Raw genomic sequence first — 17,570 nt, 5'->3', positions numbered from 1 at the left:
AAGTGGCAGATTACTTCATGAAATATGAAATAGATGAACTCTATTATCAGATCAGATTCCTTGACTCCGATACCTCATGTCTTGAAAATCTCATCTATCGAACATCGCGTTCCTGTAGATTGGTTCCCTTAAATATTACAATACAACACCATTCCTCATTGAAGTCCCATCCCATCTGCCCTTCTTCCTCACCTCTTAAAGACGATGAAGGCTACGAGGCCCACAACAACGGCTGCCAAGATGGAGCAGTAAATGGGGATGAGGTTCTTGTTCAGCTCGTCGCCTATGAACTTGATTGTACTGGTTGTGGTGGTGGTGGTGGCGGTCTCCGTGGGGCCGTAGGGGAAAAGGGCGTCATCGTCAGTGAACGAGGGCAGGGACGAGCCCCCAGAGGGAGGGGGCGAGATGGAGGAGAAGAGCGGCGGGTTCAGATCTGCAGGAGAAGAGAAGAACAAGATGGTGGTGAGAATAAAAAGTGGGAGAGAAATGGAGTGAATATAATTGACCGTTGTGTATTCATGTATGAGTAAATATATGTGAACTGTGAACATATCTGATGTGAATCTAGATAGAGGCATACAAATCCGTTAAGGAATTTCATGAGAGATGGCGCCGGAGGAGATCAAATCAAATCAAAATGTATTTGTCACATGCGCCGAATACAACAGGTGTAATGCTTACTTATAAGCCCATAACCAACGATGCAGTTTTATGAAAATACCTAAAAAAGTAAGAGATTAAAATAACAAATCATTAAAGAGCAGCAGAAAAATAACAATATATACAGGCTATATACAGGGGGTACCGGTACAGAGTCAATGTGCGAGGGCACCGGTGTCGAGGTAATTGAGGTAACATGTACAAGTAGGTAGAGTTATTAAAGTGACTATGCAATAATAACAGAGAGTAGAAGGGGAGGGGGGCAATGCAAATAGTCTGGGGAGCCATTTGATTAGATGTACAGGAGGCATATGGCTTGGTGGTAGCAGCTGTTTAGAAGCCTCTTAGACCTAGACTTGGTGCTCCGTTACCGCTTGCCGTGCGGTAGCAGAGAGAACAGTCTATGACTAGGTTGGCTGGGGACTGACAATTTTAGGGCCTTCCTCTGACACCGCCTGGTATAGAGGTCCTGGATGGCAGGAAGCTTGGCCCTGGAGATGTACTGGGCCATACGCACTACCCTCTACCATTCCAGGCAGTGATGCAACCATGCTCTCAATGGTGCAGCTGTAAAACCTTTTGAGGATCTGAGGACCCATGCCAAATCTTTTCAGTCTCCTGAGGGGGAATAGGTTCTGTCGTGCCCTCTTCACGACTGTCTTGGTGTGCTTGGACCACGTTAGTTTGTTGGTGATGTGGACGCCAAGGAACTTGAAGCACTCAACCTGCTCCACTACAGCCCAGTTGATGAGAATGGGGGTATGCTCGGGCCTCCTTTTCCTGTAGTCCACAATCATCTCCTTTGTCTTGATCACGTTGAGGGAGAGGTTGTTGTCCTTGCACCACACGGGGTCAGTTCTCTGACCTCCTCCCTATAGGCTGTCTCTTCGTTGTCGAAGATCAGGCCTACCACTCTTGTGTCGTCAGCAAACTTAATGATGGTGTTGTAGTTCAGTCATGAGTGAACAGGGAGTACAGGAGGGGACTGAGCATGCACCCCTGAGGGGCCCTCGTGTTGAGAATCAGCATGGCGGATGTGTTGTTACCTACACTTTCCACCTGGAGGCGGCCCGTCAGGAAGTCCAGGATCCGGTTGCAGAGGGAGATGTTAAGTCCCAGGGTCCTTAGCTTAGTGATGAGCTTTGAGGGAACTATGGTGTTGAACGCTGAGCTGTGGTCAATGAATATCATTTTCACATAAGTGTTCCTTTTTTCCAGGTGTGAAAGGGCAGTGTGGAGTGCAATAGAGATTGCATCATCTGTGGATCTGTTGGAGCGGGATGCAAATTGGTTTCTGGGATAATGGTGTTGATGTAAGCCATGATCAGCCTTTCAAAGCATTTCATGGCTACAGACGTGAGTGCTACCGGTCGGTAGTCATTTAGGCAGGTTACCTTAGTGTTCTTGGGCACAGGGACTATGGTGGTCTGCTTGAAACATGTTGGTATTACAGACTCAGACAGGGAGAGGTTTGAAAATGTCAGTGAAGACACTTGCCAGTTGGTTAGCGCATGGTCGGCGTTCAAGTCCTGGTAATCCGTCTAGCCCTGCGGCATTGTGGATGTTGACCTGTTTAAAGGTCTTACTCACATCGGCTGCGGAGAGCGAGATCACACAGTCGTCAGGAACAGCTGATGCTCTCATCCATGTTTCAGTGTTACTTGCATCGAAGAGAGCATAAAAGTTATTTAGCTCGTCTGGTAGGTTTGTGTCACTGGGCAGCTCTCGACTGTGCTTCCCTTTGTAGTCTGTAATAGTTTGTAAGCCCTTCCACATCTGACGAGTGTTGGAGCCAGTGTCGTACGATTTGATCTTAGTCCCGTATTGACGCTAGGGAATTTTTCTTGAAATTTCCCATGTGAAATTAAGACCTGGAATTTGGGGAATTTTGCTTAAATTCCTCCAAAAAGTTCGCTCATAACAGTGAACCTTTTTTTGTGGTATACACATAAGGCAATTCTAGGTCTTGTAGTATATTTCGGTTAAACTATCCCCAATTCAATGGAATTGCAAGCATCTGCATGCACAGTGCATTCTTCCATCACATGCACATCTGATTCTCAAGATCTCGCACACTAATGAGATGCTATTGAGCCCACACTACTACACTGTCTGAGCCAAGGACTACATGCTTTCTGGTAAGCTTTGATTACAATATTGGGTAGGGTGAATATATTTTATATGACATACATGATTTATTGTTAACTAGTAAATAGTAGCATTCAGTAAAGTGTGTTTAAATAATTTCTAACTTGTTCACAATTTCTGCTAGTTAGTATTTACTACCATGTGGGTTTCCATAAATGTTTCATTTTAAAACATGTATCTTACAAAGGACTTGTTTAATCTAACTGCTTAACTATTGATCTGTACATGGAATTGTATTTGTTGTTTTTTTACTAATTTTTTTCTCATCGTTACAGGAAAATGCCACGGGCACTCTGATGTGTGGAGACATTTCACTGCAGCTAATGTAGAAGGAAAAGCGATGTACATTTACAAATGCTGTTTCAAATCATATGTGAAGAATGCAACAAAGATGCAGAATCATCAGGCAAAGTGCATTAATTTTCCCTCAGCGCTCACAACTAGCAACATCTGACAAAAGTCCCTCTACTTCTATTCAAGGTGAAAATTATGAATAAGACACCTTATCGATAGCAACAGTTCACCCCTCCTCCTGGAATCAGAAGATTTTTTGACTCAATGGAGGAAGGTAGTCAGAGAAATGCTGATGCTCAAGCTGTGCATGCAACTGGTTCACCTCTGATGCTCACTGGCAATGTGTATTGGAAGAGATTTCTGAATGTTCTTCGCCCAGAATACACCCCTCCAACCAGACATGCTTTATTATATTAATTTGCTGGATGCAGAGTTCAACAGAGTTCAAGTGAAGGTCAAGCAAATCAGAGAAAGCAGACTATTGCAATCATCTCTGATAGGTGGTTGAATGTTTGTGGGCAAGGAATAATAAACTACATCCTCTCCACCCCTCAACCAGTATTCTACAAGAGCACAGACACAAGGGACAACGGACACACCGGTCTCTACATTGCAGATGAGCTGAAGGCAGTCTGCAAACATGAAGGCTGCTTGGTCTAAAGTGGAGAAGTCCTACCCTCACATCACACCCATTGACTGTGCTGCTCATGCATTGAATCTGCTCCTCAATGTCACGAGTCCGACCAAGGGTGTTTCCCTTTCCCGGGCAGGTGGCGCTCGGCGGTCGTCGTCACCGGCCTATTAGCTGCCACTGATTGTTTTTCCTCCCCCTCCTTGTATGTTGAGTGGTAGCACCTGTGGATGTTTAATTAGTTTGTCTTTATTAGACAGCCTGGTTGTTGTGCGGGATTATTTCTATGTAACCTTCGGCTCTGTGGTATAGGCACGTGTTAGTGCCCGGTCGGGATTGTTTCCCATTGTACATTTTGATTCCCTGTGTTGTGGGAACGTAACTTTTTTGTGAGCACCCTGTGGTGCGTTGGTGCGATTAAAAGACGCGCAGCATTGAACTCTCTGTCTCCTGCATTTGACTCCACACCCACGACACCCGGAGCAATACACTCAAGGACATTATGGAACTGAAAACAATGGATACACTCTACAAGAGAGTCAAGCAAATGGTTAGGTATGTGAAGGGTCAGTAAGTTATTGCAGCAATCTACCTAACCAAGCAGAGTGAGAAGAATAAGAGCACCACATTGCAGCTGCCCAGCAACACCCGTTGGGCTGGTGTTGTCATCATGTTTGACAGTCTGCCGATATGGACAGCCCCATCAAGAGGATCCACCTGGATGATGTATTTTGGGAGAGAGTGGCATGCAGCCTGAAACTCCTGAAACCTATAGCAGTAGCCATTGCACAGATTGAGGGAGACAATGCCATCCTGTCTGATGTTCAGACGCTGCTTGCAGATGTAAGAGAAGAAATCCGTACTGCCCTGCCCACTTCACTGTTGCTCCAAGCAGAGTTCTAAATACATCAAAAAGCGTGAAGACTTCTGCCTGAAGCCCATACACGCCGCAGCATACATGTTGGACCCCAAGTATGCTGGCAAGAGCATCCTGTCTGGTGCAGAGATCAACAAGGCCTATGGTGCCATCACTACCTTGTCTTGCCACCTTGGCCTGGATAAGGACTAGGTACATAGGCTGTCTGGCGAAGTACACTTCCAAGCAAGGGCTTTGGGATGGAGATGCAATATGGCAGTTGTGCCAACATATCTCATCAGCCACCTGGTGGAAGGGACTTTGTTGATCTGAAGCTCTTTCTCCTGTTGCCTCCATCATCCTCCAAATCCCACCAACATCAGCCACCTCAGAGCGCAACTTGTCCTTGTTTGGGAACACACACACCAAAGCATGTAACAGGCTGACCAATACAAGGGTTGAAAAATCGGTGGCCATCTGGGCAAATTTGAGGCTTTTTGAGCCTGACAACGAGCCAACCTCAACAAGGTTGGAAAGTGGCAGTGAAGAGGAGGCCTCAGAGTCTGATGTTCAAAAGGTGGACATTGAGGAGGTCTAGGGAGAAGATATGGAAGCCTGAGAGGAAGACAACCAAAGTTTTAGTTTCTAGACTATCATTTTACAGATGTATGTTGACAACGTTTTTGGGAGATGTGATGGATCATTGGGGAATGTTCAATATTCCCTTTCTTTTGTTGTTCAGTGAAATCATCCCATGTGAAGAGTCAACTCATTTAATTTAAGTAACTAAATCGTTTTTTAAATTTCTATTGGAAGGATTTCATAATTTGCAATTATGTCTACTTATGATAAGGTAAAAGGTTTATGTTTCTGTCTCCATATGATATGGTAAATATATCCAATGCAAAAAACATCTACATTTAAATGGCATTAATATGTCTTTGCATATATTTCCTTTAATCCAAATATATTCCCATTAATTCCCATATATTCCTGTTAATTCCCACCTTTGAATATTCCCCAAAAGGTGCAACCCTAATTGCCGGTTTGATGGTTTGTCGGAAGGCATAGCGGGATTTCTGGGTTAGAGTCCTGTTCCGTGAAAGCGGCAGGTACACGCTTTAGCTCAGTGTGAATGTTGCCTGTAATCTATGGCTTCTGGTTGGGGTATGTACGTACAGTCACTGTGGGGACGACGTCATCGATGCACTTATTGATGAAGCCAGTGACTGATGTGGTGTACTCTTCAATGCCATCGGAAGAATCCCGGAACATATTTCAGTCTGTGCTAGCAAAACATTCCTGTAGTTTAGCATCTGCTTCATCAGACCACTTTTTTATAGACTGAGTCACTTGTGCTTCCTGCTTTAATTTTTCTTGTATGCAGGAATCAGGAGGATAGAATTATGGTCAGATATGACAAATGGAGGGTGAGGGAGAGCTTTGTACATGTCTCTGTGTGTGGAGTAAAGGTGGTCTAGAGTTGTTATTTACATTTAACATGCTGATAGAAATGAGATAAAACTGATTTGTTTCCCTGCATTAAAGTCCCGGTCACTAGGAGCGCCGACCTGTGGATGAGAGTTTTCCTGTTTGCTTATGGAGGTATACAACTCATTGAGTGCGGTTTTAGTGCCAGCATCAGTCTGTGGTGGTATGTAGACAGCTACGTAAAATACAGATGAAAACTCTCTAGGTAGATAGTGTGGTCTACAGCTTATCATGGTGAGCAAAACTTCAATACCTCCTTTGACACCATGTGTGCACCAGCAGTTGTTTACAAATATACATAGGCCACCGCCCCGTGTCTTACCAGAGGCTGCTGTTCTATCCTACCGATAGAAAATATAGCCTGCCAGCTGTTATTAATGTCATCGTTCAGGCACGACTCGGTGAAACATAAGATATACAGTTTTGAATGTCCTGTTGGTAGGATATACGTGCTTTCAGTTCGGCCCAATTATTTTCCAGAGATTGAACGTTGGCTAACAGTACGAATGGCAAAGGCAGATTAGCCACTCGTCGCCTGATCCTCACAATCCACCCCGATCTCTTTCCGTGAAACATCTGTTTCTTTCTCCTGCGAATGACGGCGATGAGGGCCTGTTCGGGTGTTTGGAGTATATCCTTCCTGTCCGACTCATTAAAGAAAAATTATTTGTCCAACTCGAGGTGAGTAATCACTGTCCAGAAGCTCTTTTCGGTCATAAAAGACGGTAGCAGCAACATTATGTACAAAATAAGTTACAAGCAATGCGAAAAAAAAATTGTTTAAGAGCTAATAAAATGGCAGCCATCCTCTCCGGCGCCATCATGTCATCATGGCTGCCCTTTTACGGGCTCCTAACCAATAGTGCTATTGTGTGTTTTTTCGCGTTATTTGTAACTCATTTTGTACATAATGTTTCTGCCACCATCTCTTATAACTGAAAAGAGCTTCTGGATATCAGAACAGCGATTTCTCTCCTCGTACTGGACCCTGTCCTTTGCACGAAGAAGAGACAGAGATATCTGGGACTTAGGTCGGGGTGCCTTGTGAGGACTCCTGAACAGCTAATCAAATGGCTACCCGGACTATTTGCATTGCCCCCAATTTTTATGCTTCTTGCTACTCTTATCTAAGTATAGTCACTTTACCTCTTTCTTCAGTTTATTTTAGTAAATACTTTCTTCACACTTACTTTTCTTAAAGCTGCATTGTTGGTTAAAGGGGTTGTTAGTAAGCATTTCACTGTAAGGTCTACACCTGCGCATGTGACAAATAACACTTGATTTGATTCGATGTTGTATCAGTCAACATGTATTGTACGACGACTTACTGCTAAACTCCCTCCTTTGTACAATATCAAATATTAAGTCCTTTCCCACACTATCTTAACCCACCATACAATCAACATCTACTTCAGTTTTCTTCCGAATCCTGTCTTGAAATACACATTTGCCACTTGAACTTTCAGGCAGATAATGTATTGAGAACAGGATTTAGCCCTCTGTATCTATCTCCATATTTGAAGTATTGTTATCAGTTTGAGTTTCATACAAACACCCGTAGATACTCAGGGAGAGGCCTGATAAGGGGGTCACCCCCCCCCCCCCCCACCCCTCCACCTCTACAAGCCCAGCCTGGAGCCTCAATATGGAGACTGTTCCCTCTGTCACAGGTGGTGGCAGATGGAGAAACATATTGTGAGTCCTGATACCCTGCCCATATGGAGGTTTTAGGGACCTAAGATGTGGGGTGGGTATAGGCCCCAAGGATGGAAACAGGAGTGAGCCTACAGGAGTTGAATACGGCACAAGTAGCCCTGGGCCTGACAGTGTAGACAATCCCCCCTTAAGCTTAACCTCATGCATGCACCCACACACGCACACACACACACCATGCTGCATCTCTCTCTTGTCCTGTAACTGTCAGTAATTGACTCCATTTTGAGGAGTAGCTCGAAAACCCAGGAGAAGGTGGGTATACTTAACAGAGAACATCTCCCTACACACACACACGCACACACACACACACACACACACACACACACACACACACACACACACACACACACACACACACACACACACACACACACACACACACACACACACACACACACACACACACACACACACACACACTTGACTTCCTCCTCCTATCCCATCCCACATCACTTGGCCATTTCCCATACCCCCAAGGAGTCATTACCAGAGTAAGAGCCCGTGGTTCCATCCATCCGGCCCACTTTCCCTCTCTCTCCACCATTAACACCTAGCGGGCATGTTCACTCCTCAGCGCTGGCTGCTGATGTGGAAAACTCTCCACGTCTGTCGTTTACTTACAGTTACTCACATCAACAGGAACTCATCCGACAGCACTAAATGACTCAGGAGAGTTGCTTTGCATTGGGGAAGGAGATGGTAGTCGTTTTTTTTTACGCTAATGTGGTGAAATAATTAGTGAGACCTTGTTGTGATTGCGACTCAAGGGGAGCAGGTCAAGGGGAGGGGTCAGTAGTGTGGAAGGAGAGGATACATTTTTAGTATGCTGTCTTAGGTGTGACCAATGTCAATGACCGGAAGTGGTCAATTAGTTTGACATGTAACTGGGTTTTTGCTTCATGAGCCCGCTGCGTTTGAACTGTACAGAATTCTAAAATTAGAAATACATTGAACGTCACATTTGCGCATACATTTTATTTACATCTTTGACTGCTTTCCCATATTTCATTTATTTCATATATCTCATCTCATGTTATTAAGGGTCCTAGTCATAACTTCATAGCAGCTCTGACCATGAATACAAAAAAACAAACAGATCCTTTATTTTATTTTGTTGTGCAATTTACAGGCTTGTGTGACTGCGTGACTGACTAGCCAGCCTACTGATTTACTTGAGGCCGAGTTTGTTCAAACTTATTTATCCTGTCTGACTGCAGATCAGTTCTAGTGGTGCATGTTCGATTGCAGGTGTTGTTAATAACAGACAGTTAGTCTGATTGTTTTGTCTGGCCGCTAGTTTACTGGTAGATTGCAGGTGTGTTAAAGTTTATTTTTCTGGCTGATGCTTGTTTCTCTGACTGCTAGGTGGTCTGACTATGGCCTCCTGTGACTGCCAGGTCAGTGAATGGTCCACCTGCTGTGTTCAATGAGCCTTGTGCTCCAGTCAAGTGGCCTCTCCGTGGGTTCAGCCTACTCAGCAGAACACAGCTTAGACGCAGGTGGCTGACGCCAGCTCTTGTTTTCCTCTCTCTTTCCGGTTACCCTTTCTTTACCCCTTTCTACTGATGTGCATTACTCTAACCTGGCTTCTGTAGCTTAACCCCGTAGCATTTGAGGATGTTCATTGTTTTTGTTAAATAATTCATGCGTTCAAAATCAATTGCTAGCAACCGACCACCACTACACAGAAAAATGAACATTTCGAGAACAATGATAGGTTAACGCTAAATACGCAACACAGGAAAAAACGCAAATGTTTCGATTGGATTTCTAATCAAATAGACTATCAATAAAGGGAACTAAGCTGATTGACTGCCTAATTGACAACTTTTTTTCACTTCTTTTGATAATTGCTATTTCCCTTCAACCCTTACACTTGGACACATCAACAGATTTTTTACCAAGTCAGCTTGGGGATTTGAAACAGAGACCTTTCTGTTACTGGCCCAACACTCTTAACCACTAGGCTACCTGCTGCCTGTCTCTACTACTAGTTCATGACATTTCCTCCTCTCTCATCATCATGACTTCTCCCTCTTTTACTACCCCCTCCCCCACCGCGCCCACCACTCTCTTCATTACACCCCTCCACCCACCCAACAAGAAAGGACACCAGACACCCTACACTGACAGAGATCCCCTTTGTCGGGCACAAATGTGCCCTCTCTTTCTCTCCCTCACTCCCTCTTTCTCTTTCTATCAGAATATGCCATCTCTCTTACTTGCCCCCTTGTCCATTCCTTATCTCCCTCTCTATCAAGCCATATGCAGTTTCCTTTGTCTCCATCCCCAACTCACTTGGACCTCACAGTCTCTCTCTCTCTCTCTCTCTCTCTCTCTCTCACACACACACACAGACACACACACACACACACACACACACACACACACACACACACACACACACACACACACACACACACAAAACACCCTCTTTGGCTCTCTCTCTCTTTTACTGTATTTCTGTCTCTCTCTCGCTGTCTGTCTGTTTCTGCATCTCTCTCTCTCTCTCTCTCTCTCTCTCGATTTCTCTCTTCATCTCTGTATGATGGAGAGAGGAAGCCGTACACTCTAAAGTGCCCTTTACCAGCGTGACTGAGTGCTGCCCACAGTGCAATGAATGGCCACACTGGGAGTGACCTTATCCTCCTCCTCTTCCACAGCATTCTGCTGAGCTCAGCACATACAGTATCCCTAGAGCAGGAGAAGTGGCCCTTGGTTTGTACTTATAAGAGCTTGTGTGTGTAACCTCAAGTTAGGATTGAGCCCTATTATTGTATCACTCAGTACAGACAGTACGGCAGCAGAAGCTCCGACCCCCTTTCATTTTCAACAAGGGCATGAAGAGAAATGTGAATGGATTGTGTGAAGGTGAGCGAAGAGAACCCTGCTTGCGGCGCGTCAGAAAAAGTTGAGCGCTTCACTACTTTATTCAAATTTCACACGGCCACCGCTGCTGTTAACCAATCAGGTGAGGAGCAGATGTTTGCTTGAAAATCTTCAGTTCATAAAACATATAGTAGTTCCGCCAGTCATTTGTTCCGAGCAAGCGACATTTTAAAAAGGATGGAAGAAAGCTAATCATCGGTTCTGTTTTTCAACTATATATATGATGTTGGCTTTGCTAGAATACATAGACTAAATCAAAAGGTCAACGTCATGAAGGAGGATTTCAGAGATCGTTGGTGTTGATGGTGAATGAAGAGAAGTTTGCACAGCATTGTTTGCTTGTGCTGCTAGCTAGTTATGAACCTCAATCAACCTAGACCTAAACTTCAAAATTGTGATCAAAGCCACCATTTGTGAATGTGTTAACTAAATTACATTCTGAAATTTGCCCACCAAATGATAGAAATTTACAGTAACACAAATTATAACATTGTAAATATAGCTCTAAGCCTGCAATATGCTACCAATTGGATTATGGTATCTTAACATTTTGATTCTTATAAGTTATGGCTCATGGCTCTTATACCTGTGTAATGACATAGATGATTAGAGCTCACTTCCTATAAATTACAGTCCATGGGCCTGCATGTAAAATACACATGAATGGGTACTTTGGGTAGAAGTAAATTGTGAGAAAATCTCTAATGACCCACCATCAACACCAACAATCTCTGCAAACCTCCTCCATGCAATTGACCTTCTGATTTTCTTTCAGCGTTATAAAAACATTCTCAACAAATAAACAAGGTAGAATTACAAGACTCCCCACGTCCCCACTATTTTCCTTTAATTATATATTTTTTGTATAATTAGCCTACACATTTCAGATCCTTATTTTCACATACAGCGCTGTACCCAGAATACAAGGGTTGGATTTGCATTGAACAATTCAATTGTGTCAGAAGAATCACATCGAAAAATCTGGCTTTTTGTTAGCCTCATATCTACTGGTATCATTCTAAATTGAAAATATTTCGCTAGATCAAACAAACAAAGTGCGAGTTTTTAGTAATTCTTTGCTTCAGATGTACAATAACAAGGGACGCATTGCACATGTCCATAAGGCGAGTAATGCCATCATACTGAAGGCATATGGCTGCATTGGTGATGCATGCCATTATGATACGTTCACATGCCTGATATCCTGAGAGAGTAAACAATCAGGAAAAAAAACAGATTGGAGAGCACATAACAGGACCCGAAGAAGTCGTGTTCGTCGGAGAAATCAACATAGAAACACAACAACAACAAATTGGAGACAGATCCTCTTCATCCCATTTTTATTGCAGAATTCTGATCTGTGAACGTTGACACTAGTTAATCTTGAATAATAGATTTAAGTTAACAATTCAGATAAATTTAAACCCTTCACGTCAATGAATCCACATTGAATGAATCAACATATAATTTCAAAATGTACAAATAAGCGAACTTGTTTGTAAATTATAGACGTTTTAGTAAGTAGGCTATTATTACTAAAGCATCATTTCAAAGGTGACCAACCCTGGTCCACTCCCTGATCTACTGGGTGAGCAGACACCTATTCCAACCCAGCAATAACACCACATTATTATCAACTCATTAGGTTTGATAAGTTGAATCAGGTGTGTTAGTGCTGTGCTGGAATAGAAGCCTGCACACCCAGCATAGCTCTAGGAGCAGGATTGGCCTGTTCCACTTGCAATACGTTTATAGCCTACATTGTGTGTGATTTTTAACTGTATTACACATACAACCCATGGCATATAAGTATTTGCCAGCAGTCTCTTACGCCAATCATTGGGACCTCTTCATCTGCAGACAGGCTTTCACAGCTCTCCATATCTGAGGACAGACAACATCACAAAGAGACAGGCTTCATTATATTACAATTAAACAGTCCCTAATATGTTGCTATAGTTTTCCATTTCCTCCCACAAAACATACACTGCATTTTTTCACATTTTGTTACGTTACAGCCCTGTTCTAAAAGTGATTCAATAAAAACGTTCCTCATCAATCTACACACAATACCCCATGACAAAGCAAAAACATTTTTTTTTAAATTTGTGTATTAAATGTATAAAAAATATTTGTGTGAGTATTCAGAACCTGCTATGAAACTCGAAAATGAGCTCAGGGTCATCCTATTTCCGTTGATCATCCTTGAGATGTTTCTACAACTTGATTGGAGTCCACCTGTGGTAAATTCAATTGATTGGACATGATTTGGAAAGGCACACACCTGTGTATATAAGGTCCCACAGTTGACAGTGCATGTCAGTGCAAAAACCAAGCCATGAGGACAAAGGAATTGTCCGTAGAGCTCCGAGACAGGATTGTGTCGAGGCACAGATCTGGGGATGGGTACCAAAAAAATTCTGCAGCATTGAAGGTCCCCAAGAACACAGTGGCCTCCATCATTGTTAAATGGAAAACGTTTGGAACCACCAAGACTCTTCCTAGAGCTGGCCGCACGGACAAACTGAGCAATCGGGGGAGAAGGGCCTCGGTAAGGGAGGTGACCAAGAATCATATGGTCACTCTGACAGAGTTCCAGAGTTCATCTGTGGAGATGGGAGAACCTTCCAGAAGGAAAACGATCTCTGCAGCGCTCCACCAATCAGACCTTTATGGTAGTGGCCAGACAGAAGTCACTCCTCAGTAAAAGGCACATGACTGCCTGCTTGGAGTTTGCCAAAAGGCAATTAAAGGACTCTCAGACCATAAGAAAAAATATTCTTTGAATGATGAAACCAGAATTGAACGCATTGGCCTGAATGCCAAGCATCACATCTGGAGTAAATCTGGCACTATCCCTACGGTGAAACATGGTGGTGGCAGCATTATGCTGTGGGGATGTTTTTCAGAGGCAGGGACTGGGAGCCTAGTCAGGATCGAGGGAAAGATGAACGGAGCAAAGTACAGAGAGTTCTTTGATGAAAACCTGCTCCAGAGCGCTCAGGACTGGGGTGAAGGTTCAGCTTCCAATAGGACAATGACCCTAAGCAGACAGCCAAGACAACACACGAGTGGCTTAAGAACAAGTCTCTGAATGTCAATGAGTGGCCCAGTCAGAGCCCGAACTTGAACCCGATCGAACATCCCTGGGGAGACCAGAAAATAGCTGTGCAGCAACGCTCCCCATCCAACCTGACAGAGCTTGAGAGGACCTGCAGAGAAGAATGGGCAAAACTCCCCAAATACAGGTGTGCCAAGCTTGTAGCGTCATACCCAAGAAGACTTGAGGCTGTAATCGCTGCCAAAGGTGCTTCAACAGTAGACTGTTTTTGCTTTGTCATTATGGGGCATTGTGTGTAGTGTGATGAGGGGAAAAAACAATTTAATCCATTTTGGAACAAGGCTGTAACATATCAAAATGTGGGAAAAGTCAAGGGGTCTGAATAAGTTCCAAATGCACTATACCTGCACTATCTAACGAGTAGCCTACTTTCTCCCTTTGACCAGTTTTCATTGCTGTTATCTACAAATATATTTGGAGCATGTGTTTTTAATTTACAATGATAAATAGGCCTACATCAAGATAACAAGCTAATATGAAGTTAGCTCGTTGATGATATTTCACTTAACTTATGTACTGTAAAGTTCTGAAGTTGGCTAGCCAGCTCATTAGCCTACACACAGTGGCCAGCTGTAGTCAGCTAGCTAAACAACTAGCTAATAATACATTGTTTTTTATACTTTTCAAAATGTATTTACTTACTTGAATAGGTTCACGCCTACGCCCACGAAGCAGCCAATCCTTTTGATGCGAAGCGTTGTCAAGCGGAGGCAATGCTTCTGGTTTATTGTAAGTGGTCACTTTAAAGCTCAAACTGTTTTTTAGACTGTGCACACCCAAGGGCACATGTAACTTTCTCTCAAGCACTTAAATGGATATAAAACATCTAAGACACATCAAAATCTCTTCTTTACTTAATAGTTGTTGATTATCTTGTAGGCAGTGGAGAAGGTGAATAGCTTCAAGTTCCTTGGCGTAATCATCACGAACAATCTGAAATGGTCCACTCACACAGACAGTACAGGGAAGAAGGCACAACAGTGCCTCTTCAACCTCAGGAGGCTGAATACATTTGGCTTGGCCCCTATGACCCTCACAAACATTTACAGATGCACCAATGAGAGCATCCTGTCGGGCTGTATTAGCGCCTGGTACGGCAACTGCACCGTCCACAACCGCAGGCCTCTCCAGAGGGTAGTGCGGTCTGCCCAACACATCACCGGGGGCACACTGCCTACCCTCCAGGAGATCTACAGCACCAAGAAGATCATCAAGGACCTCAGCCATCCCCGCCACCAGAGGTACAGCCTGTTCACCCTGTTATCATCCAGAAGGCGAGGCCAGTACAGGTGCATCAAAAACGGCTTCTATCTCAAGGCCATCAGACTGTTAAATAGCCATCACAAGCCAGCCTCCACCCAGTACCCTACCCTGAAATTAGTCACTGTCACTAGCCGGCTGCCACCCGGCTCCTCAACCCTACACCTTAGAGGCTGCTGGCCTATGTACATAGACATGGAACACAGGTCATTTTAATAATGTTTACCTACTGTTTTACCCATTTCATGTGTATGTACTGTGTTCCAGTCATGGCCATCCTATTCAACTATTGCTGTACATATACTATTCAATCCAACATTTTCTTGAGATATACTACATATTCTATCCACATACTGTCTATATATTTCTATTCCGGACTCCAAAATTGCTCGTCCTAAAATGTATATGTGTCTTAATTCCATTATTTTACTTTTAGATGTTGTGTGTATTGTTGTGTATTGTTAGATACTACTGCACTGTTGGAACACAAGCATTTCGCTACACCCGCAATAACATCTGCTAAATTTGTGTGTGTACGACCAATACAATTTGATTTGATTTGAGTTATTCTATTACGTTTTAACCCCAAGGACAGGTGTGAACATGTTCATGTTGTAACTCAGAGCCTGTCTTGATAAAGCTCAAGTTATAAGGTACATACATGCACACAAAAACACACCCTGGCCTGAACACACCAAAACCCCAACAAAAACACACATGACATACCCAAAACACATCCAAGCCACTCTGAAAACCACCCAAGAAACATACTCAAAACACACCCCAAAACACACAGAACATACCCAAAACACACAGAAAAATGCACAAAAACACAGATATTCCATTACAAATACAGAAAGTCAAGTCACAGGTCATGGGTGCTAAGTAGTTTTTACAGTGCGAGTACTATACCAACAGTATAGCCTCTGTAGCCAAAGATGATTACACAGTGAATGTCAACATCATACATTTAAATGTGTTGCCAGTTGTTATTGGAATGATTGAAAAAAATCCTGTCTGGTTTTGTCTGTTTGTGAAAGACTTTAATAGCCATAACTCATAAGCAGCTACTGTAATTACACTTGTAAAGAGCCAAGTGTTCTTTCTGAAGTGTGTCCATAAAGATATGGGCAATGTTTTTAATGTATGACCGCCAATATTTACCACGTTCTTGCCTGCATACTCCTTGTATAGCTCCCGTGCACATACCGGCATAAGTGGTAGTAGTGGTGTGCAGTTGTGGGTGTGTGTCTATTGGAATAAATCCATTGAATAAACACCATGAAAATCCATTATTAAAATGTTTATGCAGATCCTACGAAACATTATAAGACTAATACAATTGATTTTCAAAACAATAGAATGGCATATTTTGAGTTGAATTCATCCAAATGAATGAAATCAATAGTTCATTATTTTTGTTCATGAAAACAGACGAGACACACCCCGATCACAGTCAACACACATATATTTTGTAGTAAGGATATAATTAAATATAACAGAATAAAATACAAATAATATTATTCCCGTACAACTTGCCTCACGGCAACATGTGGAAGCACAATCCTAAACAAAAAGTAATAATTTGAAACAGAGCCAGAGGCAAGCCCATGCTTTTTTGATCAACATTTAATCTCTTTCCTACCCTCACTCCGCTTTGTGAGGGAGTAGGCGTAGGGTTTGACATTTAGAGTATCTTCATCATGATAGCGATAGAAAATACTAGCTATCCGTATTTTCAAAAGCATGTGAGTCTCGTGTTCATATTTCACAACCTCCGTGGGCTTTCGAAGTTGCCTTCAATCGATCAAACAAAATAATAGGCCTACACTTGATTTAGGGTACATTATTGCATGCTAAATGTCTCTGATCAGTGATAGATGAGCAAACAAATAGATGAGCTATACCACCTCCACTTACTTCCCCAGCCAGAGAATTAACCAAATATACAGATGGAAATTCAGTGAAACAAAAAACACATTGATTGATTAAGACGAGTCACCGGGTTTTGGTTGGGAGTAGGCCTAGGCTACTAAACGACTGGGAGTGAAGAGCAAAATAATCAAATTGTTAAGCTACACAACAGAACAACAATGTTCTGATAATAAATGAGCTTACTAGACAAGATGATCATGAGCAGCACCCACCTCAACTTAGCTAACATTTCTACAGCCTAATTGTAGCCTAACCAATATCCAAACGGTGATTCAGTAAAAAGAAAAATCGGACATTGATTGAATTATCAAGACGCGTCCCCACGCTTGTCTCAAACCAGCATAAAACGGTGCCAAAATACTTGAACACACGCGGGTAGGCTATTGCTAAAAATGTATTACAACAATTTAATGACGTTTGGAGTTTTAGTAAGCAACAAGTTGATGCCTTCAATTGCATTGGCCTACTTTATTCCAATATTTTCATAATTCAATTATATTTATGCCCACAGTAATTCTTTATGGATCCATCCAGTCGTGGTTAAGAAAACAATGCATGCCCAGCTAGCA

General features: G+C 42.9%; 1 protein-coding gene across 1 annotated transcript in view; it reads right to left on the bottom strand.

Annotated features, from left to right (window-relative positions):
- LOC139368253 (nerve growth factor receptor b) overlaps positions 1-17,570 on the bottom strand; it is an 80,734-nt gene that overhangs the window by 13,272 nt on the left and 49,892 nt on the right. The window contains exon 4 of the mRNA XM_071106967.1: positions 193-433. Coding sequence (XP_070963068.1) covers positions 193-433 — 241 coding nt within the window. The remainder of the gene's footprint in view (positions 1-192; positions 434-17,570) is intronic.

The sequence above is a fragment of the Oncorhynchus clarkii genome, chromosome 16, assembly GCF_045791955.1.
Source record: "Oncorhynchus clarkii lewisi isolate Uvic-CL-2024 chromosome 16, UVic_Ocla_1.0, whole genome shotgun sequence".
Classification (NCBI taxonomy): Eukaryota; Metazoa; Chordata; class Actinopteri; order Salmoniformes; family Salmonidae; genus Oncorhynchus; species Oncorhynchus clarkii.
Note: the sequence above shows the minus strand (reverse complement) of the source record. Positions and strands in the feature narration are given on the sequence as shown.